This window comes from Fomitiporia mediterranea, assembly GCF_000271605.1.
Source record: "Fomitiporia mediterranea MF3/22 unplaced genomic scaffold FOMMEscaffold_3, whole genome shotgun sequence".
Taxonomy (NCBI): domain Eukaryota; kingdom Fungi; phylum Basidiomycota; class Agaricomycetes; order Hymenochaetales; family Hymenochaetaceae; genus Fomitiporia; species Fomitiporia mediterranea.
Window position 1 is genome coordinate 800,995 of NW_006760388.1, and position 26,914 is coordinate 827,908.

The window sequence follows — 26,914 nt, forward strand, 5'->3', positions numbered from 1 at the left end:
GAGCTTTGCACTGTATAAGGTAGCAGAGTACTGGAGACTGTTGTCGGGTCTCAAAGGCTTCCATCTTGTCAGCGTTATCATCCAAGACCAAGTTTTATATTTTGGTTTGTATGTGGATTTTTCATTGCAATTCTATGCGACCAAGCCTTATTGTCCATAGTGTCCTATTCTGTTCACTGGCGAGGGTGGGCCCGCTTGCCACTCCCCTTGTCGGTGATATCCTCGAAAGAGTCGGGAGCCCCACTCTTCTTTCCATCCTCGGAAACCATCTTTTGATTAATTTGAAAGAAGCGGGAGAACTGGGAGTCAATGAAGGGACGAATTACAGGACACACAGGACTAGTGATTTCGAGTTTACCTAGTGTAAGCTTTGATTGGATTTATCTACCTTATCTGACTTCCTTTCAGGAGTAGATTTTCTGTGCACGTAGACTGATCAAAACGACCAGTCCACTCACTATCAGGTTTCCGTGTACTGCCATTCGGTGCGAAGAATGTCTCAAAGCTTCGTATAAAAACAATTGTTATTGGCCCTTGAGTTATGCTGGGGGTTGGTCGACTGTTTGATCCATGCAGATCTTGTACTATCCAACATTTATGTTGCTTCCTTCTCTTTTTCTGTTTCTCACTATCTCATTTGTATCTTGAATGTTATGTGTGGCCTCTGTCCACATGGATATCTATTTACACTTGGTGTTTTTATTCAGATTGAATTTTTCGGCGTTAATGTCCCTTTTTGTATCGAACTGTCTATTGAGAAAGTAAAAAATGATCGCGAATTGCTTCTCCTGCCTGAATCATACGAACATTAAGGATCGAATGCTTCATAAGTATGCATATATGAATAGCTTTGGGTATGGTACGAGTCCGTAATCTTTTGGAAAAGGAAGAGAATAACTAGATAGGCATACTTATGAAATGTTCGACGTATTCTATATTTATACGCGTATCACGAAGGAACGACAACATAGAATACAATACATAACCGACCGTCACTCTATCGTTCGTTATAAGCAGCACATAATGAAAAATAGAAAGCGGTATCGCACTGAGTGTGAATGAAAATGAGGATCAGGGGAATGTAGAAGAAAGGCGAGTTCAGCAGAAAATGTCGGTGCGTGTATGCGTATATACGATGCAGAACATTATTTTCCATAAGCGTGGATTGGTAACGCATTTTTCTAGAAAGGAAAGTACGAGAGCGAGGATGAGGACAAAGAACAAAAAGTCATGTGCGAAATGGAGAGAGAGCCCAAGATACCAAGTGATGATGATAGCGACCTCCCAAGGAAAGATAGAAAAGAGAGTTCAAAGGAGAATAAACCTCTAAAGCACAACCAAAGCGCCCACCCAGATGCCCAATACAATCATAAACACACTCATCCATGCCCACTCCGCGGGACCTGCCAGTCGTACTCTCTTTCCATTATTAGCTACTGCGCCAACAGTCTGTGAAGGAGAAGAATCGAAAACAGCCGTGGCTTCAACGAGTCCTGGGGCAGTGGTATAAGCCCTGAGATGTGAGATCTCGAAGTAGGCGTCGTCATAATTAGAGCCGGAGCCAACCACGTTGTCGTTGTACTAATATGACGAATTAACCGGTTAGTAAGACGGGTGTGAAGAGAGGGACGGTTTACTTACACAGATACCCGTTCGGCCCGTATTCGCACACGTTGCGTTGTACACCGCAGGTACACCAGCCCTACACGAGGAAAGCGTCTCAAATCAGTACTGCATTTCACCATGATTGTCCTTCATCACAAAAGAACGCACCAGTCTCCACAAAGTGTAATATCAAGTACGAGCTGCTGACTTGTGAAAAAGTCCTGTATTGTACAGCTGTCGCTTAAATAACTCGCACTCGGCGTACCCCAATCGTCGAGCGATATAGACGAAGTTGATGTTGAGTCAATGATGGACTGTGGAACTTGCGATCGGGGCCAGAACCATATACTGAGAGCAAGATCAATACATTGTTCAAAGCAGGGGAGGGAGGGGTGTGTGTGAATCGCACTCACAAAACGCCTGCAATATCGAACTGTGCCGCAAACACACCTCCACCTCCATCCCGAAAGTCCTCACCAAAGCTCCCATCCTTTGTCTCAGTAACAGTGCATCCTGCACCAGTCGAACAATCACTCGCATTCTCTCCGTCGCTATTCAGACCCGTACCGCCCACATTCCCAGGCCCAAGGCCCGCTGATTGCCCCAATTGATTTGTGACGGGAGTGGTATGCGTACATCCAGGTGTAGTGTGCAGTGCCATTTGGTTCGCGGACATGAGGTTGACAGCTTCGATTATGTCTATCTCACCGTCATTTGGCCAGAGTGGACCTTTCGTCCAGAACGCCGGCCATACCTGCCATTCACGGTACACTCCATCAGTCTGGACTTTTCCGGAAATAAAATGAACGATTAAAAATTCCGAATACTCACCGAACACCCAAAAGGTAAATGCAAAATGTCAATCACCCATAGGCTTCCCAAATCATAAGAATCTGTGCTCGTGATCCGCACAGTATTGCGCTTCTCGTTAACAGGGACAGTGGAGAAATTATCTACTCGGAGAATAGCGTTTCCGGCACCGTTTACATAGGTGAGGCCGTCGTTGGAGGCGTCTTGTCGATCGAGCCACCATACATCGCCTATCCGTGCACATCGGAAAATAAAGTGAATTTGGAAGTACAAGTGGAAATTAGAAAATTGTGAAGGCCTGAAGGACAGGAGCAAGACGTACCAAGAGTCAAGTTATCCCAAGACCCGAAGAAGTCCCATCGGTCAAAGAATGAATCTCCCGCATATTCACGGGCGAGCAGATATGCATGGCATCCCGAGCCCGTGAATACCAAAGCCGCTATCAGCCACGCGAGTGTCCGGTATCTCCACATCTTGAGTTCAAATAAATGAATGGCAGATCCCGACGCAAGGGTCAACAAGCTAAGGAGAGACTAGTACAGCGCAAGGAGAGAATACAGACAGGCCAGGGCGTCTGTTTATAAGACGAACTACAAGTCCAGGCACGCGCCTCGACGCGCCTCGGTTTGAGTAATTTTTGTACACAGCTCCACTCCTAGCAGAAACGATAGGTAAGGAAGCGCGTGGACCACGCAAGCCAGTACAGCCTCAGTTCCAGTCGAGAACGTGGTTCAAATACAAGTTGGAGATTAACGCCAGAGAAAAGGGTGCGCATCCATTCTTCAGTCGCTATTTCGGTCGATAGGAGGTTGAACACAAATTTTTGCGTGATTTGATTTGCTTCAGTCATTTGAGTCAACGCCTCGTGTTTGTTCCGCCGTGTGCTTGCAGTTGGCTTCCTATCCGGCCGCAGTCTATCCGGCCCCTCTAACGTGCATCTCACGTGCGCATGTTGAACTCGTGTTGATGTCGTGTTTCATGTCTCAACGAAGAGCCCGAGGCCAGGCAGATGGGTAGAAACATAGATGGCATAGAAATTGAATAGCTTGGTTTGCCTCCGTTATGACTAAGCGATCTTCACGATCGACACTTCAGAACCCCGGCAAAGTCTGATACCATGGGTCCTTGATCAAAGGATATTCCGTACACGAATTTCCGTTTCGTTGTCTTTTATATAAATATCAATTGTCCAATTCAAAAAGTCCATCATATATACACATCATCCGCACGCAAATAAAAATAAAAGAATAATCAAGAAAACCATCTGGGCCCAGTTGTGAACGAAGAACAATCACTCCTGCAACTACAACTCAAGACGGACAGTCATTAATGTTGAGGTCTCCGTCAGGGCACGCCGGAATTTGCGTCGCTGAGCCTGCATCTGTGGACAGCGATGGGAATGCAGACGTGCATGCTTGTTCGACGTCGTCTTGGCTCGTGCCAGCAGGGAACCTGGGGGACCGTGGACGTGAGTAAACTACTTAGAAAGCACGAGCTCGACTTACACAGCAGCAGATCCAACAGGAGCAATTGGGTCTGGGATGACTTCCGAACAGTCAACAAGTGTGCTGCTATCGAACCCAATGACAGCCATCTTCGCCATCGCTGACTGGAAGTTGCTCATCATAAGTTGTTGATCCGCTTCATTCAAGATTGACATAAGTTATTGTCATACAATGCATCCAAAGCAAGGTAGTACATACCAATCATAGACTGCCATTCACAAGCTGTGCGAGAGTCGCGCGAGAGTACGAAATCTGACTGAAGGCGCATCTCGCCTTCATCGGGGAGAGGCGAGTCCACCTCTGCACCATCGGTATTGTTCACACCGAATGGGATGCCAGTGCCTTTAAGCAAGACTTCCAAAAAGATCTGTGGGTCGAATGTAAACGGTGTCGTATCGAATGGTACAGCCGTATGATTCGGGACGAGTGTATCCGAACGAGCGATACTATGCGACGCAAGCAAATGGATGACCTCTAAGTTGGAGATACCTGCATCGGCCATTCGAGAAAGAATCGAATCTGCGCTATCTTGCGGCAGTGGGACGGTCCCGTCCGAGGCGGGAGCAGTCGCGTTTGCTCTACCTGCAAGGAACTGCAACTTTGGGGCTCCAGGACAGTTTGTAGTTCCCACCGCACCTGCAAACTGGATCAAGTCACCAGCAGTGACGTTATGGGTCTGCAAGAATGGCGCGAGCGCATCCACGCCATCGTCAACACCAGCATTTGCAACAAACGCAAGCTCGGTGCCGGAGAAGAGTATGATGGAGCCGTCAGCACCACCCCCAGAGAGTGCACCAGAAGAGGAAAAGCCGATAGCATCATGGAAGGTAAGTCGCAACGTTTCGTGCACGTCTTCTCCGCAAGTATTGTTGAACAAATTCGCCTGGAGGTCATCTCTGAGCGCGAAGAATGGACAGCACTGGAACGAAAGATAATTAGTTCGTTATCGGGTAGATGTAGAGAGAGTAGGAATGAAGACGTACCGCCTCGTTGGTTGCGGTATTGACCCCATCTGGGCAAGTAACACGTTTGTAGTTAGCAGCATTTACTAGTGCTGCAAGTGCGACGAAAGCGACAGAGAGTTTAGACATTGTCGTGCTTTGTTTCGATGTTCGACAGATATGAAGGGAATCCGCAGCTTAACTGGCGAAAGTACGAACAATCTTTGCCCATTTTATATGTTTCCCCCCCTCTCAAACAAGTTCTCCACAGAAAAGAACAAGACATATCAAGGCATATCCGTCGCTTCATCCGCCATGCTCGTCCAGAACATAATTCGATCGCCTTCCCACAAACATAACCCCGAAAAGCGTGCTTCCAGCCACTGGCATGGCAAGGAAATCAAAGCGATAGCGCAGATTGCCACGCGAATCAATCCTCCGTAGCAGAAGTTTCATTTTGCAGCCCGACTTGGCGACCTAAAGCGCGTCGTGAACGTCATGAAAGAACGCTTTGATCGGCCTCGCCGGTAAGTAAACCTGGCAAAGTGACCGCGGGTGCCGGTCCCGCGAGAAAGAAGCCTGTGTTACGAGAGAATGGACTGCGCATCTTGTGAAACGTAGCGCTAGCCCGACATATCAAATCCCCTGTTGTGTGGGTAGCCCCAAAGCGACGGGTCCGAAGCTGTATACAGCCCTTTTTCGTGCAAAAGCCGATGCAACCATGTAAAATTAAATTACGTGGACCGAATGGCAAGTGAAGCATCGCGTTGCCTAATCGACAACATAGAACAGGCCAAGCATCAAGACAGGATGGAGAATAGTGCGAAAACATCTTTTCGGGGTGATGGATCCAGCTCGGGAAGAAGGAAAATCAAGCATTTGCCGTGAATGTTACCATAGTCGGCAAATGAGATCTTCTCCGTTGCGCAGCAGCTTCAGTTTTGACAATACGTACACTTTCATCGTGTGTTCCAGTGAGAATGTCTGAGAGATCTTTACAAGCGAAACAACCCTGAAGTGCTTTGATCGTCTCATAGACAGCGTGGCCGCCAGTGCAAAGTCAGAGGAGCCTCTTTCTGAAGTCCGACCGCCGCGTGACAGACAAACGACGATGAGAAACAGTCAAGACCCAGCGTGAGAGATAGTGTGAGAGATACATTGGAATTTTAAACGAGTACAAGAGATAGACCACTGAGAAATGTTGACGAAGCCATTGGTGAAATAATGAACTTAGTCGAGAAGGCCTCCGGCTTATTGCCTGTGCAGCGGGCGAACGTGATGTCCAGACTGATGGAACATAAGAGAAATATATGCACACTGCCGCAGGCCAAGGCAGAGATACGGATTAGTGCATGGTCGGCTGCATGTTTGAGGAAGCAACTTTCGAATATGAATTGACAATGACAACGGAGAAGCCATTACGGTCCGTGCAATCATTTGACGGTGAATGTAGTAACGTAGTTGTGCTTCACCAATATGACAATCATTTGGTATCCCCTCCGTCACGTGAAAAGTATTTGTAGTCGTGGGAACTGCTGTACAGTTTTCGTTCATCGTGACACTCAGTCTTGCTCATCGTTATCGTCGTACCCTGTCAAGCTTCCCAAAACTCAAAGGAAAAATGGTCAACATTCCGAAGTGAGTTGTTGTAAACAATGCATTGAGATCATCTTCTAACCGACATTTAAGAACCCGACGGACCTGTGAGTTTGTCTCGATTATAAGCCGGTCATGCTAGTATTGATGCGGAATGCCGCTCGTAGATTGCAAGGGGAAGGCGTGCAGGAAGCACACGTATGTTCCATTGTTCATATGAGCTCATTTCTTGCTCTTAATTCAGTTCATGCCGTATAGCCCCCATAAAGTCACCCAGTACAAGACTGGGAAAGCTTCTCTATTTGCACAGGGCAAGCGCCGTTACGACCGTAAGCAGTCCGGATACGGTGGTCAAACCAAGCCCGTCTTCCACAAGAAGGCAAAGACTACTAAGAAAGTCGTATTGCGCCTTGAGTGCACGGTCTGCAAGTACAAGGCACAACTACCGTTGAAGCGTTGCAAACAGTGCGTATCTCCGTTTTGTCAGAGACTTAAACTGTTGTATCTGACTCAGGTTTTCCTCAGTTTCGAGCTTGGTGGAGACAAGAAGACAAAGGGTGCTGCACTCACATTCGTACGTCTCTATTCACTATTAGGAATAACCCCATGTACTCAAGCATGCAAACCAGTGATCCGTTTCCTTTCTCGCACTCTCCATTATATTCCCGTCGTCCGAAACACTTATGTCATGTATTCCATGCACCAAATAACCAGTATATGCTCGTGGTACACTGTATCACTAACTCTTCGTTTCGCTTGATATATTACCGAGAACTGCCCTCTTCTCTGCAGGATCTCAACATCGGTGTCCTTTTTGACTTTGGTTCCGAATCATGCAGAGTTCATCCTATCGATCAAGTGCATTCTTTTCTTGAGGGCCATCAGGTTCTTCTTGCTCCACAGCCTTCCCTTGTCGCGGTCCTATGATATCCAATCAAGGAATTGTTGCCACGAAGTTAACTGGCTACCCCAACCGGGTGCATTCTCACATGCAGACCCTTGCTGAAGCCCGAAGTCTCGCCTTAGTTCCTATCTACTCCCAATGTCGAGTACCTTGCCATCTTTTTGCGCGTCTCTTGACACCTGTACTAGAGCCGTGAAGATCTTCCTCAAGGACGTTGTCTCGACGCAACTGCGGCATATAACTAAGTTTGTCTAATTTTACAACGAAGAGCGCTTTCAAGGCCTGCCTCCGTTCCTTTCTTGGCCTTACAAACTCCTAATTTTCCGTGCTTCTCGGGTCAGTGCGGGAGTACCCGCGTTCTCTCTTGCTTGCTGGTCGATTGGCGCTCTGGCGCTCGCATAAAGACTGAATGAAAGTGGAGACAAGATATGCCAAGACTCAGAAGCATTCCCGGAATTGCCTCACTTATTTAAGCGCTGGAGGTTGGGATGTTTCAGATTTCTCATCCAACCAACGTTCAAGCTTGAAATCTATCACCGCACAGAACAAGTTGAAGCAGATCATGATGCATGTTGAAAGCTGATTGGTTTCAATTCATTCTACTCATGAACTCCCTATGCTAATGCGGTAGTGCTGTGACTCTTCTCGAAGCTTTTGTGTTGACAGCCCGTGAGTCTATATCACGCCGCGGAACCTAATAACCTTTGGACCGCGCTGGCATGCAAAGGTCTCCTTTTCATTTTTCTTTTCCTGTGCAACATGAAGTCTTCATATAGAGAGCCCTGCCCTGCTATCCACCACGAGGTCCCTTCGACAACTTCCTCCTTGTCAGCTAGCTGATCGCTCTCCAGTACGCGTCTCCTAGCGATGAACTTCGCAAAGTTCGGGATCCATGATCTATCTAACATTTCCGTCCGAGCTACAAGCCCAGAGGTGGCGATCACTTTTGAAAAGAGTGATCAACTTGCCTCGTACTTCGGCATGGCTGCTACGTGCTTGCTGACTTATGACATCAGTATGGTCCTTACGTGAAATCCATTTCACTGTTGGCTAACATGCAGTCCCTACAGTGGCGACGTTTGACAAAGAAGTAAGCCAGTAATTTTCGGGGTTCTTACACTTTATTAACTTGCTCGCCTCCAGATTCATTACTTCTGGGTACGAGTGAATAAACTTGACATCATTGAACCGCATTGACGACCGCAAACTAAACTGATCAGAAATCTACTGGCCTCACTAGATGGGTTTTCTTCCTGGTAAGCTCCAAGGTCAATGACTGGCAAGTGAGAATAAGGAACTCACACCTCTCATCAAGAACCGATACATTGGGTTTTATGCCGCCTTAATTAATACGATATATTTCTTGAACGACAATCGTAAGTATCATCACTTTACACACTCCGAGTGCATTTTGACTTATATCCCTCCTGTATAGTCCCATTCTCTGATCGTCCGGTCGCCGATTCTCGCTTGTGAGTTTCACGTTTCAGCGTTTAATATGTGAAATGGACTATTAACATTCTCATCTCTAATTAATAGCTGTGAGCCTGAAACAATTTGCTGTAATATGCTGTACTGAGTGGAAGTTCCATAGGCGCGTTTGCAGCCTGGACTCACCAGCTTGCAGGTAAGCAGACTGCAGCTTCTCTCGCGAAACGGAACATGGACTCATCGACATCCTAGGATGGATGGGAATTGTCTTGATTGACGGTAAATCCAAACCTTTCAAAGATGGGCATGTCTATTGATCGCGACATAAAGGGATTCTGTTAATGAGAGTATTAGCTCTCTGTCCCGATGGTGAGTAAGCTGGGCCCAACTCTATTGTGTTCTCTAGTTTTGACCATGAAGTTTGGCTTCAAAAGACAAGAAGATCGCTCGGTTCCTAGTAGCTCTCTTCGCAGCAGAGAGTATTGTATATCTAGGTCTTTTACTTCACATTGAAGTTGAATACAGACGTAAGTACCAACTAGAAGCGTTAGCATCCTATCATAAAGGTGACACACCATCCTTCTGTTTCTAGCGGGAATAATTCACGTCCTCGATCGCGTCTACTGTGGACTTGGTGGCCACTTCGAGAAGCAAGAAGCGACGGGCTACTGGTAAGCCGGGAATAATAAGTGCTTGCCCGTGCACGGTCTAATCATATGATTGCTTTGCCAGGGTCGTTCCGCTGTTCTTCGAAATTGTGCTACTCACCGTAGCCATCCGTAAATCAATCACCTACTGGGGCTCCCTCCGAGGACTCGGTAGATTCAAGCTAGCATATATCCTTCTCCGAGATCAGATCATCTATTTCGTCATGTACGTTGAATGCCATCCATCTGCGCTAGAATCCATATTCATCGTCTCGCCAATCCGTACAGTGTAATGGCCTGCAGTGTCGCTAGTATCACCGTCTACTGGATCGACGACTCCAACTTCCAAGCAGTCGTCTCCGGCTTCGCAAACGCCTCACTTCCATGCGTTCTAGGCAGTCACCTGTTGTTCAATTTGAAGGAAGCTGCTGAGAAGGGTTTCAACGGGAGTACTGACCGTGGGTCTACGACCGTCAGTGACGTGCGCTTCTATTGATGAATATTAATGATTTCTCTGGATGATTCATGCTTTGTGTCTCATGGGCTTATGTTTGCTAGCGTATGTATGTATCCTTGCGACTATCGACTAATGCTGTATTGTGAATCAGGTTAATTATAATAATAATATTTGATGATCCATGGGCAAAAAATCATCCTAGCAAGTACTTTCTGCGTTCAATAGCTCGTGTCGACCCAACACGTATTTATTTTAAGCAAGAACGAGCCGAGGGAGCTATAGACTCGACTGATGTCACACCAACTAAGTGTATGCACCACACGGTGAGAACCTACTGTCCTCTCTTATCTGAAATTGACAGCGAACGTGATGGACTGTAGAAGACTAGTCTTTCATTTGACATTCATACTCAAGGCTTGATAGCAATCTTCAGTGCACTTCGACTACGCATCTTGTCCAGCGCTTGTTGGAAATCTTCCAATGCAAATACATCTGTCACCTGGTGCACAGATCAATATGAGTAAGTCTCTGGTGACCTTCATGAATGGCAGATGAACCGTACCATTCCTTTGACGTTGATCTTTCCTGAGTCTAGGTAAGCTACTGCACGCGGGAAGCAGTACGTCTGCGCAAATGAACCAATGATCTACGAGCAAATGTTTATTTCAGACAACCCGTATCGTACATACTTATTATTCACCTTTATCTCGTCGCCGAATATCTTTGCTGGCGACCAATGCACGCGTGCATCATTATCATATACACCATACATCATTAGCACGCCACCTCTTCTGACATAGTTAATTGAGTCGTTCGCAAGTTTCTCTGCGCCGGTGGCTTCAATCTATGTGATAAGACACAAATCAGTCATGAGTCAAGGACCTAGCAACGAGTGTCCACGAGAATATGATGCGTACAACAACATCAAAACCATAGGGGTTCTCCTCCTTTATCTTCTTCCACTGTTCATCAGCAGCCTGTCTATCAAGTTCGATGATCTCATCTGCAGCATTGATGTTCCGTGCTATTCGTGTCTTTGGACCTGCATTCGCCGCAATGACGACTCGTGCCGCACCGTTGAGACGTAAGAGCTGAGCTAGAATGAGGCCAGTGGGCCCCGCACCAAGCAAGAGGATCTCGAGACCGGAAGCTCCAGCAGGTAGCGCTGCCCTTAGTCGATCAAGTCCATGTACAGCGCAGGCTGCAGGCTCGACGAGTGTCGCTTCAATATGAGATAAGTTATGTATTTTATACACCTTGCTCTCGTGGCTGCAGGAAATTTAGAACTTTTTTTCTTTCGAGTTGTCAGTGACAATCAACCACGTACAATGCAATATACTCGGCGAACCCACCATCCATAGTACATCCTTTACTCGCGAAGTTCTCGCACAGAAGGTCCTTTCCACGGCGACAATAGAAACAGAAACCGCACTAATAGCGGAACGATGTTAGATTAGCTCCCTGCTCAGATAGAGTACGAGCGATCTAATAATTACAGATGCGCAGTTGTCTGCGACGCAACTATCGCCAGTTGTGAAGTTCTTCACGTTTTTGCCGACTTCAGCGATAACTCCGACGACCTCATGGCCGGGAACGAGCTAAGTTTCCAAGTAGGAAAATCAGTTACTTGTCCATTTTGTCATCCTTTCCTTACAGGGAACTTTGAAATGAATTCGCCTTCGTGTATGTGTGCGTCGGTTCCGCAGATCCCTAGATCGATCAGTTCACGATTTACTTCCGCGTTTGATCAACGATGGAACCAAACGAACCACAGTAGCTAACTATCAATAATGTATCATTGTGGAGTAAGTGCGATAGTCAATAAAAAAGAAAAATCTTGATGGTACGGTAAAGCTCACCTCTTACAAGTACCTCATCGTCACCAATCCGTGGGATAGGCGCTTCTGCTATCCGGAAGCTTCTTGGCTATAGTACGATGCATTGTGATTTAGATACAGGAAAGAGTCTTGCTTGAGGGCAATTAGATCACCTCATCATAACAAAGTGCTTTCATTATGTTTGGATCGTCAGGAACACAGGGTTGTGCTAGTGCTAGTCAAGACGGAGATAGCGGAGTAAATTGATACTTGATTACCTCATCGATTATTCCCCATTCCGTAAAAACCCATCCGCTTCCGGCCTGGTCAGTTTTACAGACGGACCCAGCCACAGTAGATGATTTCTTGTTCTTCATACATTTAGAACGAATTAGAACGTGTAGCAGAGCGTGCATTAATGCGCATGTGCTTCTTTAAATGTTAGTCTGAGACATAAAATAAAGATTTATTGTTTATCTACTATTTATATCTTAGATCGCTCTCGACCTAAGACAGTTGATTCAGAACAAGCCATCTCCTCGTTCCGGCTCGAGCCAACATATTATGTATGGGCTTTGAGACATACAAGACATATCTATAATAAGGCATGAAGAACGAGAAACAACTCATTGCTTCTTGCATTCTTACCCTACCATCGTCACCCAACCTCCCACATTTACTACCAAACCTCCATCTGCATATTCCGTACAGTACAATGTACACCATCACGTTCAACGAGTCGGTTGTCCTCGTGCCTCTCGAGAACGGGATTCTGCCTTTCCCGCTGAAACGCGACGTCATCGAAACGCTCCCTCCGTTTGGAAGACCAGAGTACGGGTCTGAAGATGAGGGCGAACTAGCCAACCCCCCTCGTTAGTAAGTCCGTGCGAAGGTCTTCCGACGGCCTCAGTGGAGTATTCCGTCGTCGTAGTCACCAGAGCGGAGTCAAGGTCGTCATCCCTGCCAAGGTCAACGACGCGGACGATGTCGACAACAATAACGCGACAATGTGGTTCTCTAGCGCCGACAACTGGCGTCCTGGCTTGGTGCCTCTCGAACAGGCTGTGCGTCATGCAGACATTGTAAGGAGACCCGAGGTATTCGAGCGCGTCTGAAGTTGTTCGCGAAGGGAGGGCGTTTTCTGGAGATGCATATCCAGAGAACATACCGCCCGAACTGAGCTCAACCTTCTGGCGGTCCAATTTCTAAGCATCTTATAAGTTGCTCACCGCCCTGCGTCTAGAACGAGAAGACTCGGATTCAGCGTCACCTGTGGTTGGAGCAGAGAATGAGACGAGTATCTGCGATTCTAGTTGTTACAGTTCACTGACGTTTCTCTACCGATTTGGAGCTGAACTAGTGTCAGCTATCGAACGAAAGGGCATGTCCATCGTGGGCGACGCGGGGCAAGTCGCGCCTGAAACAAGCATCCAAGTACGAGGTGACCGGGAGATCGGGATTCCATCCTCCCTATTTAAATGCGATACCATCGACGCACTCCCTCGGTTTGGCGAGCCAGAGTATGGGTTCGAGGATGAGGGTGAACTAGCCATTCCCTTCGTCAGCGAGTCTGTGCCGAGGCTTACCGACCGCCTCAGTGGAGTCCTCCGTCATCGCGATCACCAGCGCGGAGTCAAGGTCATCCTCAGAGTTCCTGCTTTTCTAGTGGTCGCGTTTCACTAAATGTTCCGTACAGATTTCGAGTTACCTTCCCGCTTATACGCGATACCATCGACGTCCTTCCCCGGAATGGGAAGCCAGAGCACGGATTTGAGAAGGAGGGGGATCTAGCCATTCTCCTCGTAAGCAAGTCTGTGCCGAGGTTTTCCGACTGCCTCAGTGGAGTCTCTCGTCGTCGCGAACCATAGCGCTGGGTCAAGGTCATCTCTCCACTGAGGTCGATAGCGACAATGAATTAACGTGGTTTACCATCCATGGCAACATGGCATCCTGGGTTGCTACCTGTCGGGCAGGCTGCACGTCGTGCAGACATCATAAGGCTTTCGAGCGTTTTTGAGGCTGTTCGGGAAGAGAGGTCGGATGCCTTTTCTGGAAATGTCTCTCCAGAAAACGTTTGCACCCGGACTGAGCTAAGCTATCCGGCGCTTCAGTTCTGCAATATAAGTACCTTCCTTTTACGTTGTTCACTGATTTATTTTGCGCCTAGGACCAGACGATTTGGATTTGGTGTCACCTGTGGTTGGCACGGACACTGAGCCGAGTACTTGCATTTCTAGTTGTTTCAGTCCACTGATTTTCCTCTACAGGTTTGGAGTTCAGTCAGCGTCAACTACCGAACGAGAGAGCTTGGCCATCAGGGGACCAAGTTTCCACATTTCCCGCTTATCCGTGATTCCATCGACGCACCCCCGCGGATCGAAAAGCCAGTGTACGGGTTTGAGGACGAAGACGAACTGGCCACTCTTCTCGCCAGCGAGCCTGTATTCGGGTTTTCCGACCGCGTCGCTGGGACTCGCCGCGATCACTAAGGCAAGAACATCCGGATGCAGCGTTGGTAGCGTTGCCTGTGGTCGGCGCGGATAACATGAGACGAGTGCCCGTGTCTCTACCTGTTACAGTTTGCTGGTGTTCATCTGTGGATTTGGTGTTTGAGCCAGCATCGGCAATCGAACGAGAGAGGGCATCCACCATGGACCCACCATGGACAGATTGAGTCGAAGGCGAGCACCCTAGGACCAGATGAATAATAGACCGGAATTCCGCCCTTTTCACGTAACCGCGGCACCATCGATGTGCTCCTTAGAAAACCAGAGTACGGCTTTGAGGATGAGGGTGAACTCCACTCTCTTCGTCAGCAAGTTCATGCCGAGGTTTTCCGACCGCACCGCCAAAGATTTTCGTCGTCACAGCTGTCAGTAACGAGTCGAGGTCGTCCTTTCTGCCAATAAACGTTTCGGTCAGAACTGAGCTAAGCTGTCCGGCGTTCCTGTTTCGCAGTCTAAGAGTCATAGAAATTGTTCACTGACTCGTCTAGCGCATAGGGCTAGAAGAACCGGATTCGGCGTTGCCTGTGGTTGGCGCAGACACTGAGCTGAGTACCGGTGCCTCTGCTTGTTACAGTTTGCTGATGTTCCTCTGCAGATTTGGCGTCGAGCCAGCGTCGGCTATCGAACGAGAGAGCGTAACCACCATAAGTAGATAGAGTCGAATGCGAGCGCCCGAATACGAGATGAACAGCAGACCAGAATTCCTCCTTCCTCGCTTAAACGCAACACCATCGACGTGCTCCGCCCGATTCAGAAAGCCAGAGCACGGGTTTGATGATGAGGGCGAACTGGCCACTCGTTTTGTCAGCAAGTCTGTACCGAGGTTTTCCAACCGAATCGCCGTCTTTCGCCGTCGCGGCCGTCAGGGCCATGTCAGGGTCGTCCTCTCTGCCAGGAAACGCTTTGGTCCGAACTGAGCTAAGCTGTCTGGCATTTCAGTTTCGCAGACTGAGAGCATTAGAAGTTGTTCACTGACTTGTTCTGCACCTAGGACTAGACGACCTGGATTAAGCCTGTGGATGGCACGGACATTGAGCCGAGTACCCGCGTTTCTACTTGTTTCAGTCCACTGACGTTTCCCTACAGGTTTGGAGTTGAGTCAGCATCAGCCACCAAACGAGAGCTTGGCTTCAAAAGACCAGCTTTTCACCTTTCCCGCTTATATGCGACACCTTAGACGCGCTTCCGCGGTTCAGGAGACCAGAGTACGGGTTTGAGGATGAGAGCGAACTGGCCACTCCTCTCATTAGCAAGCTTGTGCCGAGGTTTTCCGACCGCATCGCCGGAGCCTTTTGTCGCCCTGATCACCAGCGCCCGGTCAAGGTCATCGTCTCTACCAAGGTCAGCGACGACGATAAGCTAACGTGGTTCACTAGCCCCAACGGCTGGCGCCCTGGTCTGCTACCTCTCGAGCAGGCTGCGCATCGTGCTGTTCGTCGAGGGAGAGCGGGCGTCTTTCCCAGAGATGCCTATCCAGGAGACGTTTCGATCCGAACACAGCTAAGCTATCCGGCATTTCAGTTTCTAAGTCTATGGGTCTCAGAAATCTGTTCACTGACTTGTCGTGTACTTAGGACTAGAAGACCCGGATCCCGCGTCCGATGAAATTTGCGCAGACAGCATGAGACGAGTAACCGTGTCTCTATTTGTTACAGTTCACTGATGTTTCTCTACAGATTTGACGTATCCCAGTGCCGCCGCGAGAGGACAACGGGGATCCAAAAAGCGAAGGTGGAGGGCGAGATTGTTGCGGAAGAGGTGTTCTGGCAGTACACAGTTTAGTAGTGTAGTCTCCTCGGCGACAGTGAGACCGTCGGGCTTGGGTGACTTCAAGGCGTCAACAGCAAGACATCAAGGCACCACGTGGTTCAAGACTCAAGACGTGTGCGTCAAGACTGTGAGGCTTCAGAGTCAACGCAGGCCCCCCCCCCCCCGAAGTCCTGAGATTAAGTAAGATTCTAAGACTGGTGTTAAAGGGGGGTTTTTGCCTGCGTTTTCCCCCAAAGTCGTGAGATTAAGTAAGAGTTTAAGTTGTAAGACTGTTGAGACCTGAGCTGTAAGCAGTGAGGTTATTGTTAAGTAACAACTTATGTTGTAAGACAGTCGTCAGTTGAGCCTCTAACAGTCTAAGATGGAAGGGGTGAGATGAAGTAGTAAGAGCCTGGGTCGTAAGAAAGTTGTGAGTGTCTGAGACTCTGAGCTGTAAGTTGGATTTATCATTTAAGTAAGCTGAGAACGTGAGATGTAAGAGGTGAGAATTAAGATTAAGTAAGAGCTATAAGCACGAAGAACGTAGGTTGAGAATAACGATTAAGAGAAGAAAAGCTGAGGATAAGGTTGGACAAGAGATTATGGCACTATAGGACCAGAGGCCTGTATCCAGTCCAGTGATAGTGACAGGAGCTCAGTACAGTCACATCGCGTCCCGTACATGCCAGGCATCCGTTGTACTAATTTGTAGACGTTCAGAATAAAAGTTATGTGTAATTTGATTATATTTATTTCCACTATTGTATAGTACTATCCTGTGGATTGTAAACAATCGCATATATACGGTGAAACTAAAGTGTCACAACAGTTTCTGTTTACAAAAAGGAAAGTCGAAGGATTGAACTCGTGCTTTATATGCAATGGCAACATGCATACCTACGAAATAAGTATTGGCTGGAGAACGAAGACGAAAGCGAATGGGGTGCATAAGCATAATGATACAAGTAAGGGTAAGCTTTCTTTTTAATAAACAAGACAAGACAAGGAATGTTAGATGATGATATATGGAGGTAAGATAGCGAATAGAGAATAGCGAAAGTCGTGTAATGCGGAGAGTAACACTCTAAAAATGCGGGTCAGACTTTATCCAAATGAGTGATGTGGGCGGTCAGCTTGAATGCATTTAATCTTTTCTTCCTCCCTTCGAATCTGGCTCTGGAGCAGGTTCAGGTTTCATGTCACCGTTCGCAGTAGCTGCCGCTACAGACTGCTCTGAGGCTGAATAGGCTGGGAGACTAGCTTCGCTTTCTGTCCGGCTCAAGCCATTCTCGATAGCCACTGCTCGTACAGCACGCGTTGGCGCGGGTGTATGCACACCAGAGTACGGCATAAGCGGTGTCGAGATACCCAAAGCCTCCGGGGCAGGTGTGGCCGGCACAGGAACCGTCTTATCCGCGGAGGCTTCAGGTCCAGGCGTAACGGGACGACTCGTCGCAGGCGTGTTCACCGTTGACCGGTTATGCGCCATATGTGCTTTGATAAGATGACCAGCAGCGAGAGCAGAGAGAAGAGAAAGTTCACCAGCCATGACGGCGGCAGCGATAAGACGAGCTAGACGTTGCGCGTTTGCGCCGGGTTGGGTGGGATGAGCTCCACGAAGACCGAGCATCTCGAGAACAGCCCCCTGTGGTTTGAGGATAGTTCCTCCGCCGACTGTTCCAACCTCAATACAGGGCATAGTGACCGACATGCGAAGATCTGCGTCGTCGTTCGTCGGCTCCATGAGAGTCATACAATTTGAGCTTTCTACATTCTGTGCCGGGTCCTGTCCAGTCGCGAGGAAGACAGCCGTGAGGATGTTTGCCGCATGTGCATTGAAACCACCGATGCTGCCTGCCATCGCACTGCCAATTAAGTTCTTCTTGATATTCAAGTTGCACAAATCCTTGACGGTCGTCTTGAGTACGCTTTGCACAACCTTGCCCGGGATAACAGCCTCTGCAACGACACTCTTTCCTCGCCCTTCAATCCAGTTAATGGCAGCCGGCTTCTTGTCCGTGCAGTAGTTACCCGAAAGCGCGAGAACAAGCATTTGCGGGAACTCTCGGCGCAGAGCTTCCAACGCCGCCTCGGTACCCTTGCTAATCATATTCATACCCATTGCATCGCCAGTGCTCGTCGCAAATCGGACGAAAAGCGTCCGTCCAGCCAACGCACATTTCAGTCCCCTGAGTTTCGCGAACCGGGAAGTGGCTTCGAAAGCCCCACGTATCCGTTCCGCGCCGTCCTCGCTCTCGATCCATGCCTTCGCCTCAGCAGCCTCACGCATGCTCGGGAAGTCAATTGCAGGTCCGCGCGTCATGGCATCCTGGGTAAGTACAGTAGTGACTCCTCCGCCTGCGTTAAGTGCTTTGCAACCTCGCGATGTGGATGCAACGAGAGTGCCTTCTGCTGTGGCCATCGGAATCGGGAAAGCTTCGCCATCAACGTTGAGCGGACCGGCGATTCCGAGCGGGAGAGGCATGTAGCCGACGACATTCTCACAGCAAGCACCAAAAACGCGGTCGTAAGCGTAGTCATTCATCGGCACGTCCGAGTGCTCAAGCGTCTTGGTCTTCGATGCACGAGCTGGAGATCATACGAAATTAGTAGGCATTCTTAGTGTAATTTCAATCCAATGCTTACAGATCAAGGCTCTCCGAATTTTCACTGCCCTAGTTAAGTCACCCAACATCTTCTCGAGTGCGTACGCCTGAATCTTCCCTGCCTGACTGAGCAGAATAACTTCCTCATCATTCAATAGTTTGAGACTCTCCTGCACAGGTCTCGGTCCGTTCTCGAAGATGTCCAAGCACTCCTCATACGAGCGTGTCTCCTCCCTCTCAGGTCTGCTCGAACTGTCACTATCTGACGGCGACGAAACAATCCCGGACACCTGCTCAAGCTTACGATCAACGAGATCCAAAGCAAGCATGTTTGCTTCCGGTCGAATAGGATGTGGCCTGACAAGTCGGGGAGGGGGAATTGCGGTCATTGCAGGCCGAACCTGAGTCTCCGAAACCGGGGCAGGTTCTGGCACAGCGGCTGATGCTACAGGTGTCTTTGGTCGCTCTCCATTGTATGCCCTTGTGTTGGCGACACCTGCGCTAGCATTCGCGATTGCTGCTCTAATTGGTGGAAGATTGCCACCGATGCCAAACACTGGTTTCTTCTTCTGCTCACGCGGACGCTCCATCCTTCGCTCAAACTCATCGCTATCCCCACTGGTTCTTTCTTCTTCAGATTCAGCATCCTTGTCCTCCTTCACGACACCAAGGTTCGCAGCGCTGAATCGCACCCCAGGAACAACACTCGCCAAGCTAGCTGCCAGTGTTTGACCAGCCTCACCGGTTGCAATGCCACGCAGCAGCACTGCATTCAGCGCAAGCGACAGCACGAGTGAGAGGGAAATGGACTTCGACAAGACAGGGTCGCCCACAAGACCGGTCCATGCAGAAAGGAAGGCTTCCCACTGGCCGCCTTGTGCATCCCGTTCCTTCTGTGCTTGTGCAGCAGAGAAGCTCGGAGACGGGTTGGCTTGAGAATGAGCCGAAGACTTCGAACGTGGGGTGACATGAACATAGAGTGGTGGACTAATTTGCACAAGGAGATCGGCGGGATGAGCGTTGACCCAGCCTCCGGTCGAATTCTCGATTGAAGCAGACGTGGAGGGAGCAAGCCAGACTGCCGCAAGACGGTCAAGAGCTCCTGCAACTTGAGGACCGGAGATATCCACCTTCCTCGCTCTACCAAGTACTGGTTCTCCGAAATTCAACGCCCCAGCAGTATTAATACGCGCAAGAGTTGTTGCAGGAGTGAGCGTCGTGCACAGGTTAAGCACATGTAGCGTGACAAACGAAACAATCTGGATAATTTGTTAACATTCATCGCACATGAATTCGAATATAAACTAAACTTACAGTAAGCAGCTTCAGTCTCGAGACAGGGTCTTGCTGGCCTTGCCTCAGTTCCCTTTCTTTCAATTCTTTCTCCCTAGCACGTTTCTCTTCCGTAGTCTGAAGCGAGCTCCGTCTACGAAGTGCACTTGGTGGACGCTGCGCTGGCATGGCAGGCATTGCCACGGGTTCCTGCGCGGCAGACAGACCAACGAGCTTAGACATTGATCCAAGGCTTGGCAAGGAAGGTAGAGACTTGAGTGGTTTGAGTGTTGGGGAACCAAGACGTGATCCCGATCGAGATGGAGCAGCGCTTGCAGCTACGGAAGCAGCTGATGTAGTTGCTCGCCTATGCTTGATCCGCTTGACCTATCACAATTGGAGGGCATGTTAGCATGCAGAGCTTCATCAAGGACATGACAAAAGGCAGAAAGAGAAATGCATGTGATCGATAAGGAAAGTATGACAAAAGATTAGCAAGGCATAGCCCGCATCCGACAGGGGCTCTTCATAATGGAAGAAGCTCCCGAATTAGCTGCTGCTGGATTGGGAATGCAAGAAGAACAGAAGAGCGCTCAGTGATGAGCAGAGACAAGTCGCCGTCACGTGAGGCCAAGAATAGGCAGCCACGTCGCGACACGGCTCCGAGTAACAATAAGGAAAACGAAAATCTTCAAAGCTAACAGGGGCAAGTGGGAAGGGCCTAGAAATGGAAGTGTGCACCAGTGCGATACACAATAGGCACCATGCGCAAATCACCAATGCTCGAGGCAGAAGCGAGAAAGAACCTAAATGCGGGGAAGGGCGGGGGAGCGGAGAAGCCTGGCGAACGAAAAGCATGATGTAGAAGTAGCAGACGCCCGGAACCAGGTATAGATAAAACCCGTGAAACGAAAAATTGAGATGAAACGGAGACGGAAACAGGTGTGTCACGGTCCAACTTGATGATTGATGAATAAAGATAGCGGCACCGGTGTGCCTATGACCGCGTTGTGAATCATATGTATGATTGTGGCGGAATGAATACCCTTGTCAAATCGCCGGTCCGTCGTGTAATGATGGAGTAACGAACGAGGAAGCAAGAAAGCAGGGTAGGAGAAAACGCCCAACGAGAAAACGGTTGGGGAAATTGAAACAAGACATTAACTTACCTCAATCATGACGCCCATAACTGCGACATAGAATGTCACACCGCTAAGGCAGTCCAGGGCCAGGATGATAGCCGCGAAACCACACATCTCACGTAGTCCTCCGACTTTGGAGCTCGCTCCAACCGCTAGAACAAAAATCTCCAGAGCATAGTCCCTGAGAACCGCGTTCCCGACACGGTCAAGCGCCTCAAGCAAAATCTGGTGAGCAGGCTTCATGACAGGTGGCGCAGGCTGGTTACGCGGTCGGCCAGTAGGTGTAAGTGTTCCATCGGAAGGCACAACAGATGATGAGGGGACTGGATTGAAAAGATGCTCGTGGGTAAACACAGCCCGGCCAAGTCGGAGGGGCTTATCGAATCCAACTGTGCAGACAAGGAACGGCAGTGCTTCGGTAAGGAGCACTGGATCCACGGGAATACCAGCATGAAGAGCAACGGGGAGGGCCAGCACAAAGGCCAGCGTGCTACTTGTAAAGATCGCTGTTGCCAGCCAGAAATGCGAACCAAGTGCACGAGCGGAACTAATGAGTCGGAAGAACGTGATATGCATAAGAATGTAACCCGCTAAGACGAGTAAAATGTCGAGCGAGTCTGCAGCCCGGGCGAGCTCAGAGAACCGTGTGACAAGCGCACGGAGGGCGTACGCTGCCCAGCGGCCATGCTGCAAGAGCTCGGGGGCGGTAGGAGTGGTTTCCAAAGTGAATTTCGCTCCATTATCGTGGGGCAGTCCCCGCTTGAGCGATGAAACGAGTGCTTCGCGTGCAGAAGATGAAGGTAGGGCAAGCGTGAGAGTTGCGGAGCGTTCGCCTGTACTGAGGAAATGGATCGCTGCGTGTTCCGACAGACGCGCAGTAGCATTCTGAAGCGCATCCTTGAGCTTAAGGTCACCAAACGTGAGCTCTCCATCTGCATATGACTTCCGCCTTCTAACGTTCACGTCGAGTCCGAAGACAACCTGTTGCAGCTCCAAACGTTCTTCATTGCCATCTGCAGACCAAACGTTCTCGGGGACTGCTGACCATTGTGCATCGCGGAATAACGCATGTGCAGGCCTTAGCGAAGTTGGAATAGCCGGGGAAAGAAAAGTGGATTCTCGAATAGCAGCAAGGACGTGGAAATAAGCAAGAGTGGCTGCAATGAATCCGAGGACAATGGCTTCAATGGGGTTGCGTGCTGCGGCGGAGGCAAGAGGGCGCAGCAAGGCACGCATCTTCGCTGCCTAGTAAGTAAGTGCGTCGACTCGCTGTCTCGAGCGACGACGACAAAAGTTGTGGAGGACGGGGGAAGGAGAGCCGTACGTACTGAGGCGGGGGAGTTTAGCACGAAGACCCGAAAAGTCGCGAAATTATATATAGTAGTCCCGCTAATTATGTCATCTTCCTATTGTCGCCCGTTTTTTCATTTCGTCGGTCCATTCCCCACATAGATGAAAATTCGCCAAAAATTGACAGAAAAATAACAAATGAATCGCACATCGTGACTGCTATCGATCCGAGCCCTCCAATGCATTTATCTTGTTCTCGAGGTGACTGACTCTGGCCGACACGACAATTTTGCTCCCATTGTCCACAAAAGGGAGCGCCAATCATGCAGCGGAAAAGGGAACCCAATCAGATCCATTTCTTCCGGGTTGATGACCTGCTTCAATGTCTGCCCCACTCAAACGGACAATATCAAAGATGGACAGCATTCGAGTCTTAACTCCCGCACATCCCGCACATTCAATACCACTGTAATCCCCACGTCGTCCAGCGAGTCGCCGACATATGAATGGTTATGCATGCACCAGTCTCAGACTGTCTCTTGTCGTGTCTCTGTCAAATTTCAATCAGGAGAACGTATTCGGTATGCTGGTACCGAACACGTATTTCACGCAGAAGCAATTTCGTAGTCCGCAGTCAAAACTCGTTATCGTATCAATTCCAAATTGTCCAAATATTGCAACACCCTCTCCCCAACGTGCGCTCAATGCTCTCCAATCCACTTGGCTAAAACAACACCCTCGGCGGTATTACGACTGTCTTATCAATATCCCCAAATATCTAACTGTCCAATATGCGTCGAACGCTCCATCACTGTTGTGTTTGGGCATGTAAACATAATAATCGACATGCAGAGCATGCCAACCTGCCGAAGGCTCACCAATAGATTCGCCAAAGTACGACACCATTATCGCCAGCGCTACATGCAAAGAACAGTTTGAGCGCCATTTTGGACAGGCACAGAGACACAGCTATCTTGCGGCTGTGGCAAGTTTATTGGGTGATTTGAGTCCACCATCACAATGCACTAGCCGGTTTTTCTCACCATCAATCCGTCTTTATGCTATAACTTAACGGTTTTGCACCTTATTGCGATCCGACTTCCGTAGGTTCGCAATAGAGTAGTATTGATATCACGTCGGGAGTCATTCTAAAGTCCAGACTTCCGCCAGTCATTTGGCGGCGCACCCGCCAAACCACAAGTGTCCGAGCGGTGTCGGAAACTTACATGACTCTACATAACACCACAAGTCTGTCTCGCCATTAGTGCAATAGTGCCGTCGTCCACATTTCGAACAGTCTAATTCGTTAGACTAGTCTCTCCTTTCTATTGCAATAAGTACCCCAACACACACAACCTCGTTCAGTTAGAACTGTATACCCGCACCCGCGAACATACTAATACTTCATGGGGACAATCGAGTATCTATATTTAGTTAGAGCCTCACCGGGATCTTCTAATCCGCCCACGTATAAATAACAAGATAGAGAAGTTGCTCCATATGCGAATATTCTGAATACACGGCACGAGGCATACATGAGTTGCGAGAGAGAGAAATGCCCATCCAAAGTAAGTTTACACCAGTGATCTAATTACTAGCTAGATCTAGTGGATAAAGTGTATACTGCTCACATGAACCGTTCAGCGATATCCATGGCGATTTTGAATGGAATTATCATTGCAGTGGGGAGCATATACCCGCACACCTCCCGTCCTCTCTACGAATTTGATAATTCCACAAATAGTCCACGAAAGCTCAAAGACATTACACGGTCGTGACGTCTCCAGGCCCAGACAGTCTTTAAATATCGCTAGGATGTCGTCAGTTGCATGGTCAATCCATTGTCATACTCCATGATACTGCAACAAACTTCGGAAGCGAATGGAAGAAATGCAACGTACGAGCATGCATCAGCCACGGAAGCGCAGGAAGCGGGTACAAGTGTCAAACATCCTCGAGAGCATCCAGTCCGAGCACCACACCGGAGTCTGCCCTCCGAGGTCTAATTATCCACGTAGCCAGTGCTTGTATTGCAATATCCTCAATTCTCTTTACCCAAGTATATCCTCTAAGCCTTGAACGGATAAAAACCCACTTATCCGATTTCATTCTGCATTCACAATCTCTTGTCTCTCGGAATTAAGTGTCGATCCACATTAATGACCATATAACCGACTTCGACGGGAATACGTCGATACAGTCCGAGACGGGTTAGATGTGGCAGGACAAAGAGTCTTGGGTCGGTAACCCCGATACGAGAATCGATAACGGGACGTGTTTCCATAATCACCGAGTCAGAGCATTGGGCGTTTCAGACAGCCACACAACTATATCGGAGACTGATGTAATGATACGCAAGTATACATGTTCCAGAGACAACCAGAAACGAATTCGCAGTTCGGTGCAGTGCCAGCTCATAGAAACGATTTGATCGCGGTTCGAGAAAGCCAACCCGTCATCTTGGCGAGCAGAGCCCCGGCTTTCAGCGGCGATGATTCAAGAAGACTCAGCTCGGCCGTTTAGCATTCGGCCTCCTTGATTGTCTGTCGGTTGCAATCTTGGCCCGGCCTCGAGTGTTGTTCATCCGCCATGCTCGGCCGTCCGCAGATGATTCTCAAAATTTCACCGCTCCGCCGGCTCCGAAAACGGGCTCGCCGATAATGGTGGAAGTTGAGCATTATACATGTGTTCCTTGTTCAGCGACCTGCTTGAGGCGGTCCGACCGGTCCGAACCACAGGACTCTAAATAAAGAGGATCGTAAGTCAAGACAAAGTTATGGAAAGGGAATGAGTTTGATACTTATAGTAAGTTATACCTTGTCGGATGGCAATACGTATCATCACGCACTTTTGTTTCTTTCGATTCGATTCGAAGGAGCTCTAGACATTCATCATGACATTACATAATCATTGCCTTTTCTGTTCCCAGCTAAGCAACTCCGTCACGCGCACCAACTTCACTCAAAACCATGTCCTCCAAACGAAAATGGGACCAGGCAGGGCCCGACGACGAAGGCTCCCCAGCTTTAAAAGCACAACGTGCAGATGATTCCAAATCAGCCAGTGAAGCAGCAGCAGCCGCTGCTGCCATCGCTGCCAAAATCGCTGCGCAATTCGCCAACGGCGGCGCAGGCGGGGGTAGTACAGGAACGATGCTCGGTCCTCGAGATCCCCATGATGGCGCCTTCACACACGATATCGACATAAACGACATCCGTAATAGATACTTATTGACGAGAGGGTCAACTCAAGAGCAAATTCATAGCGAGACTGGCGCGACTGTCACGACGAAGGGTGTATGGTATCCGGATCGGACGAAGGCGTCGGAAAAGGACCCTCCTCTGTATTTGCATGTGTCTGCAAGCTCGAAAGAGCAGATGGACTCTGCTATTGCGAAGTTAAATGACCTTATGAATGCCGAGTTGGGATCACTCGTTGAGGACAAGAAAGACATGCGAAGAGAAAGGGTAAGAAATTCAGTTGAATGTCATTTTCGATAAGTATGCTCACAATGAAGTATAGAGGAAATGGCCAGAGGAAAAGCTTACTGTCGGGCTTGAGACTTTACGGAACTTCAATGTGCGCGCGAAGGTTGTCGGTCCGTCGGGGATGTTCGTCAAGTACATCCAGCAAGAAACGCAGACCCGTGTACAAATAAAAGGCGTTGGGTCTGGCTTTATTGACCAGGAGACGGGTCGAGAATCTGACGAACCAATGCATATTCACATTACGTATGCTTTTACTCTCTTTTTTATTTATTACTTGTAGTTCATTTTGTATCCAGCGGACCTGATGAAACCCAAGTGCGACGTGCAAAAGTCCTGACGGAGGACCTTCTTGAGGTCGTTCATTCGGAGCACGCAAAAGCAAAAGTTCAGATGCAACAGCAGCAAATGGAACTTCATCAAGCGCAACAAGCATATGCCGCGTACAGCGCTAGCTATACTGTATGTATCGCTCGAATTTCATCTCGGTCGTTTCTTTGCTTGCTGACTTTCATTTTAGGGTTACACACCCCAACCTCCCTCTGCACCCGCCCCGCCTCCTCCTCCAGGAGAAGCGCCTCCACCACCGCCTGGTGCACCCCCTCCGGCACCAGATGGAGCACAACCGCAGCCTCCAGCTCCTGCAGGTTCACCAGTAGGAGCCGCCCCTTCAGCGACCGACCAGGACGCGTATGCGCGGTATTGGTGTGTTTTTCCGTTTGTAAACAAGAACGCTGTTCTCTAAACTGTTATTGTAGGGCTGCGTATGGCTATGATGTCACTTCACCTCAGTTCAAAGAATGGCAAGCTCAGCAGTATGCACAGTACTATAGCCAGGCTGGGTATAGTGGTGCCGCTGGTGCAACAGGTGCATCCCCAACTCCGCCGTCTGCACCGCCTGGAGGTCAGCCTCCGCCGCCGCCACCGCCGAATGAACCGGCACCCCCGCCTCCACAATAGAGGTAGCTTTTTACGGTTTAGTATAGTTTTGGGAAATGTTGTGTATTTACATACTTACTGACATGGGAGTGGCGGAAAGTACCGTTCCTGCCTTTTATAATGCTGTCTGGTTTTTTTCTGGCTTCACCTAAATGTACCTTGAGAGTGAGAGTATGTAAGGATACGTCGCACGCAGTAAGATGGGAATGCT

General features: G+C 49.0%; 10 protein-coding genes across 10 annotated transcripts; 4 read left to right on the top strand and 6 right to left on the bottom strand.

Annotated features, from left to right (window-relative positions):
* Window positions 1–1,084: 1,084 nt before the first annotated feature.
* On the bottom strand, window positions 1,085–2,921 carry FOMMEDRAFT_17696 (uncharacterized protein). Its single transcript, XM_007263446.1, has 6 exons — window positions 2,738–2,921; window positions 2,437–2,645; window positions 2,019–2,359; window positions 1,774–1,953; window positions 1,642–1,702; window positions 1,085–1,581 (listed from the first exon to the last, which is right to left on the bottom strand). Exons 1-6 carry the CDS (start codon window positions 2,886–2,888, stop codon window positions 1,327–1,329), a joined length of 1,197 nt encoding a protein of 398 aa, XP_007263508.1. The 5' UTR covers window positions 2,889–2,921; the 3' UTR covers window positions 1,085–1,326.
* Window positions 2,922–3,725: 804 nt separating this feature from the next.
* Window positions 3,726–5,011, bottom strand: FmMnP4l (manganese peroxidase 1; the record flags this gene model as incomplete). Its single annotated transcript, XM_007263447.1, has 4 exons — window positions 3,726–3,867; window positions 3,921–4,056; window positions 4,119–4,839; window positions 4,904–5,011. 4 exons carry the CDS (start codon window positions 5,009–5,011, stop codon window positions 3,726–3,728), a joined length of 1,107 nt encoding a protein of 368 aa, XP_007263509.1.
* A 156-nt stretch (window positions 5,012–5,167) lies between these two features.
* FOMMEDRAFT_152662 (uncharacterized protein) lies at window positions 5,168–5,468 on the bottom strand (the record flags this gene model as incomplete). The annotated part of the gene is made up of 2 exons (XM_007263448.1): window positions 5,168–5,338; window positions 5,370–5,468. The coding sequence occupies 2 exons, from the start codon at window positions 5,466–5,468 to the stop codon at window positions 5,168–5,170; spliced, it is 270 nt and encodes an 89-aa protein (XP_007263510.1).
* A 986-nt stretch (window positions 5,469–6,454) lies between these two features.
* Window positions 6,455–7,242, top strand: FOMMEDRAFT_118395 (L41 ribosomal protein). The gene is made up of 5 exons (XM_007263449.1): window positions 6,455–6,499; window positions 6,551–6,655; window positions 6,716–6,922; window positions 6,983–7,031; window positions 7,087–7,242. The coding sequence occupies exons 2-5, from the start codon at window positions 6,612–6,614 to the stop codon at window positions 7,087–7,089; spliced, it is 303 nt and encodes a 100-aa protein (XP_007263511.1). The 5' UTR covers window positions 6,455–6,499; window positions 6,551–6,611; the 3' UTR covers window positions 7,090–7,242.
* Window positions 7,243–8,228: 986 nt separating this feature from the next.
* On the top strand, window positions 8,229–9,732 carry FOMMEDRAFT_26306 (uncharacterized protein; the record flags this gene model as incomplete). Its single annotated transcript, XM_007263450.1, has 13 exons — window positions 8,229–8,376; window positions 8,432–8,451; window positions 8,505–8,519; window positions 8,582–8,617; window positions 8,677–8,737; window positions 8,797–8,833; window positions 8,901–8,902; window positions 8,956–8,988; window positions 9,045–9,071; window positions 9,123–9,161; window positions 9,227–9,319; window positions 9,385–9,463; window positions 9,525–9,732. 13 exons carry the CDS (start codon window positions 8,229–8,231, stop codon window positions 9,730–9,732), a joined length of 798 nt encoding a protein of 265 aa, XP_007263512.1.
* Window positions 9,733–10,272: 540 nt separating this feature from the next.
* FOMMEDRAFT_103362 (NADP+-dependent D-mannitol dehydrogenase) lies at window positions 10,273–11,916 on the bottom strand. Its single transcript, XM_007263451.1, has 10 exons — window positions 11,887–11,916; window positions 11,756–11,822; window positions 11,666–11,677; window positions 11,551–11,606; window positions 11,393–11,494; window positions 11,224–11,327; window positions 10,814–11,165; window positions 10,597–10,740; window positions 10,459–10,542; window positions 10,273–10,395 (listed from the first exon to the last, which is right to left on the bottom strand). The coding sequence occupies exons 1-10, from the start codon at window positions 11,908–11,910 to the stop codon at window positions 10,306–10,308; spliced, it is 1,035 nt and encodes a 344-aa protein (XP_007263513.1). The 5' UTR covers window positions 11,911–11,916; the 3' UTR covers window positions 10,273–10,305.
* Window positions 11,917–12,176: 260 nt separating this feature from the next.
* FOMMEDRAFT_17699 (uncharacterized protein) lies at window positions 12,177–14,539 on the bottom strand. Its single transcript, XM_007263452.1, has 4 exons — window positions 14,173–14,539; window positions 13,436–14,152; window positions 13,045–13,193; window positions 12,177–12,983 (listed from the first exon to the last, which is right to left on the bottom strand). The coding sequence occupies exons 1-2, from the start codon at window positions 14,363–14,365 to the stop codon at window positions 14,028–14,030; spliced, it is 318 nt and encodes a 105-aa protein (XP_007263514.1). The 5' UTR covers window positions 14,366–14,539; the 3' UTR covers window positions 12,177–12,983; window positions 13,045–13,193; window positions 13,436–14,027.
* Window positions 14,540–16,740: 2,201 nt separating this feature from the next.
* Window positions 16,741–22,319, bottom strand: FOMMEDRAFT_103364 (uncharacterized protein). The gene is made up of 4 exons (XM_007263453.1): window positions 21,017–22,319; window positions 19,890–20,234; window positions 18,616–19,834; window positions 16,741–18,558 (listed from the first exon to the last, which is right to left on the bottom strand). Exons 1-4 carry the CDS (start codon window positions 22,223–22,225, stop codon window positions 17,114–17,116), a joined length of 4,218 nt encoding a protein of 1,405 aa, XP_007263515.1. The 5' UTR covers window positions 22,226–22,319; the 3' UTR covers window positions 16,741–17,113.
* Window positions 22,320–22,661: 342 nt separating this feature from the next.
* FOMMEDRAFT_152670 (uncharacterized protein) lies at window positions 22,662–23,351 on the top strand (the record flags this gene model as incomplete). Its single annotated transcript, XM_007263454.1, has 3 exons — window positions 22,662–22,747; window positions 22,805–23,074; window positions 23,132–23,351. 3 exons carry the CDS (start codon window positions 22,662–22,664, stop codon window positions 23,349–23,351), a joined length of 576 nt encoding a protein of 191 aa, XP_007263516.1.
* Window positions 23,352–25,248: 1,897 nt separating this feature from the next.
* On the top strand, window positions 25,249–26,827 carry FOMMEDRAFT_165816 (uncharacterized protein; the record flags this gene model as incomplete). Its single annotated transcript, XM_007263455.1, has 5 exons — window positions 25,249–25,746; window positions 25,802–26,010; window positions 26,064–26,226; window positions 26,285–26,469; window positions 26,523–26,827. The coding sequence occupies 5 exons, from the start codon at window positions 25,249–25,251 to the stop codon at window positions 26,722–26,724; spliced, it is 1,257 nt and encodes a 418-aa protein (XP_007263517.1). The 3' UTR covers window positions 26,725–26,827.
* Between the last annotated feature and the right edge of the window lie 87 nt (window positions 26,828–26,914).

Bases quoted from the DNA above. Each gene is read 5' to 3' on its own strand.
- FOMMEDRAFT_17696 (XM_007263446.1), bottom strand. From the start codon at position 2,888: ATGTGGAGATACCGGACACTCGCGTGGCTGATAGCGGCTTTGGTATTC. The intron at 2,360-2,436 runs GTGAGTATTCGG...CGTGAATGGCAG, and splicing joins ATTTACCTTTTGGGTGTTCG to GTATGGCCGGCGTTCTGGAC. The intron at 1,703-1,773 runs GTGCGTTCTTTT...TTCCTCGTGTAG, and splicing joins ATTACACTTTGTGGAGACTG to GGCTGGTGTACCTGCGGTGT.
- FOMMEDRAFT_118395 (XM_007263449.1), top strand. From the start codon at position 6,612: ATGCCGCTCGTAGATTGCAAGGGGAAGGCGTGCAGGAAGCACAC. The intron at 6,656-6,715 runs GTATGTTCCATT...CATGCCGTATAG, and splicing joins AAGGCGTGCAGGAAGCACAC to CCCCCATAAAGTCACCCAGT. The intron at 6,923-6,982 runs GTGCGTATCTCC...GGTTTTCCTCAG, and splicing joins CCGTTGAAGCGTTGCAAACA to TTTCGAGCTTGGTGGAGACA.
- FOMMEDRAFT_103362 (XM_007263451.1), bottom strand. From the start codon at position 11,910: ATGAAAGCACTTTGTTATGATGAG. The intron at 11,823-11,886 runs GTGATCTAATTG...ATCGTACTATAG, and splicing joins AAGCACTTTGTTATGATGAG to CCAAGAAGCTTCCGGATAGC. The intron at 11,166-11,223 runs GTACGTGGTTGA...AATTTCCTGCAG, and splicing joins TTCGCCGAGTATATTGCATT to CCACGAGAGCAAGGTGTATA.
- FOMMEDRAFT_17699 (XM_007263452.1), bottom strand. From the start codon at position 14,365: ATGGTGGATGCCCTCTCTCGTTCGATTGCCGATGCTGGCTCAAACACC.
- FOMMEDRAFT_103364 (XM_007263453.1), bottom strand. From the start codon at position 22,225: ATGCGTGCCTTGCTGCGCCCTCTTGCCTCCGCCGCAGCACGCAACCCC. The intron at 19,835-19,889 runs GTAAGTTTAGTT...CAAATTATCCAG, and splicing joins CGAGACTGAAGCTGCTTACT to ATTGTTTCGTTTGTCACGCT. The intron at 18,559-18,615 runs GTAAGCATTGGA...TATGATCTCCAG, and splicing joins AATTCGGAGAGCCTTGATCT to CTCGTGCATCGAAGACCAAG.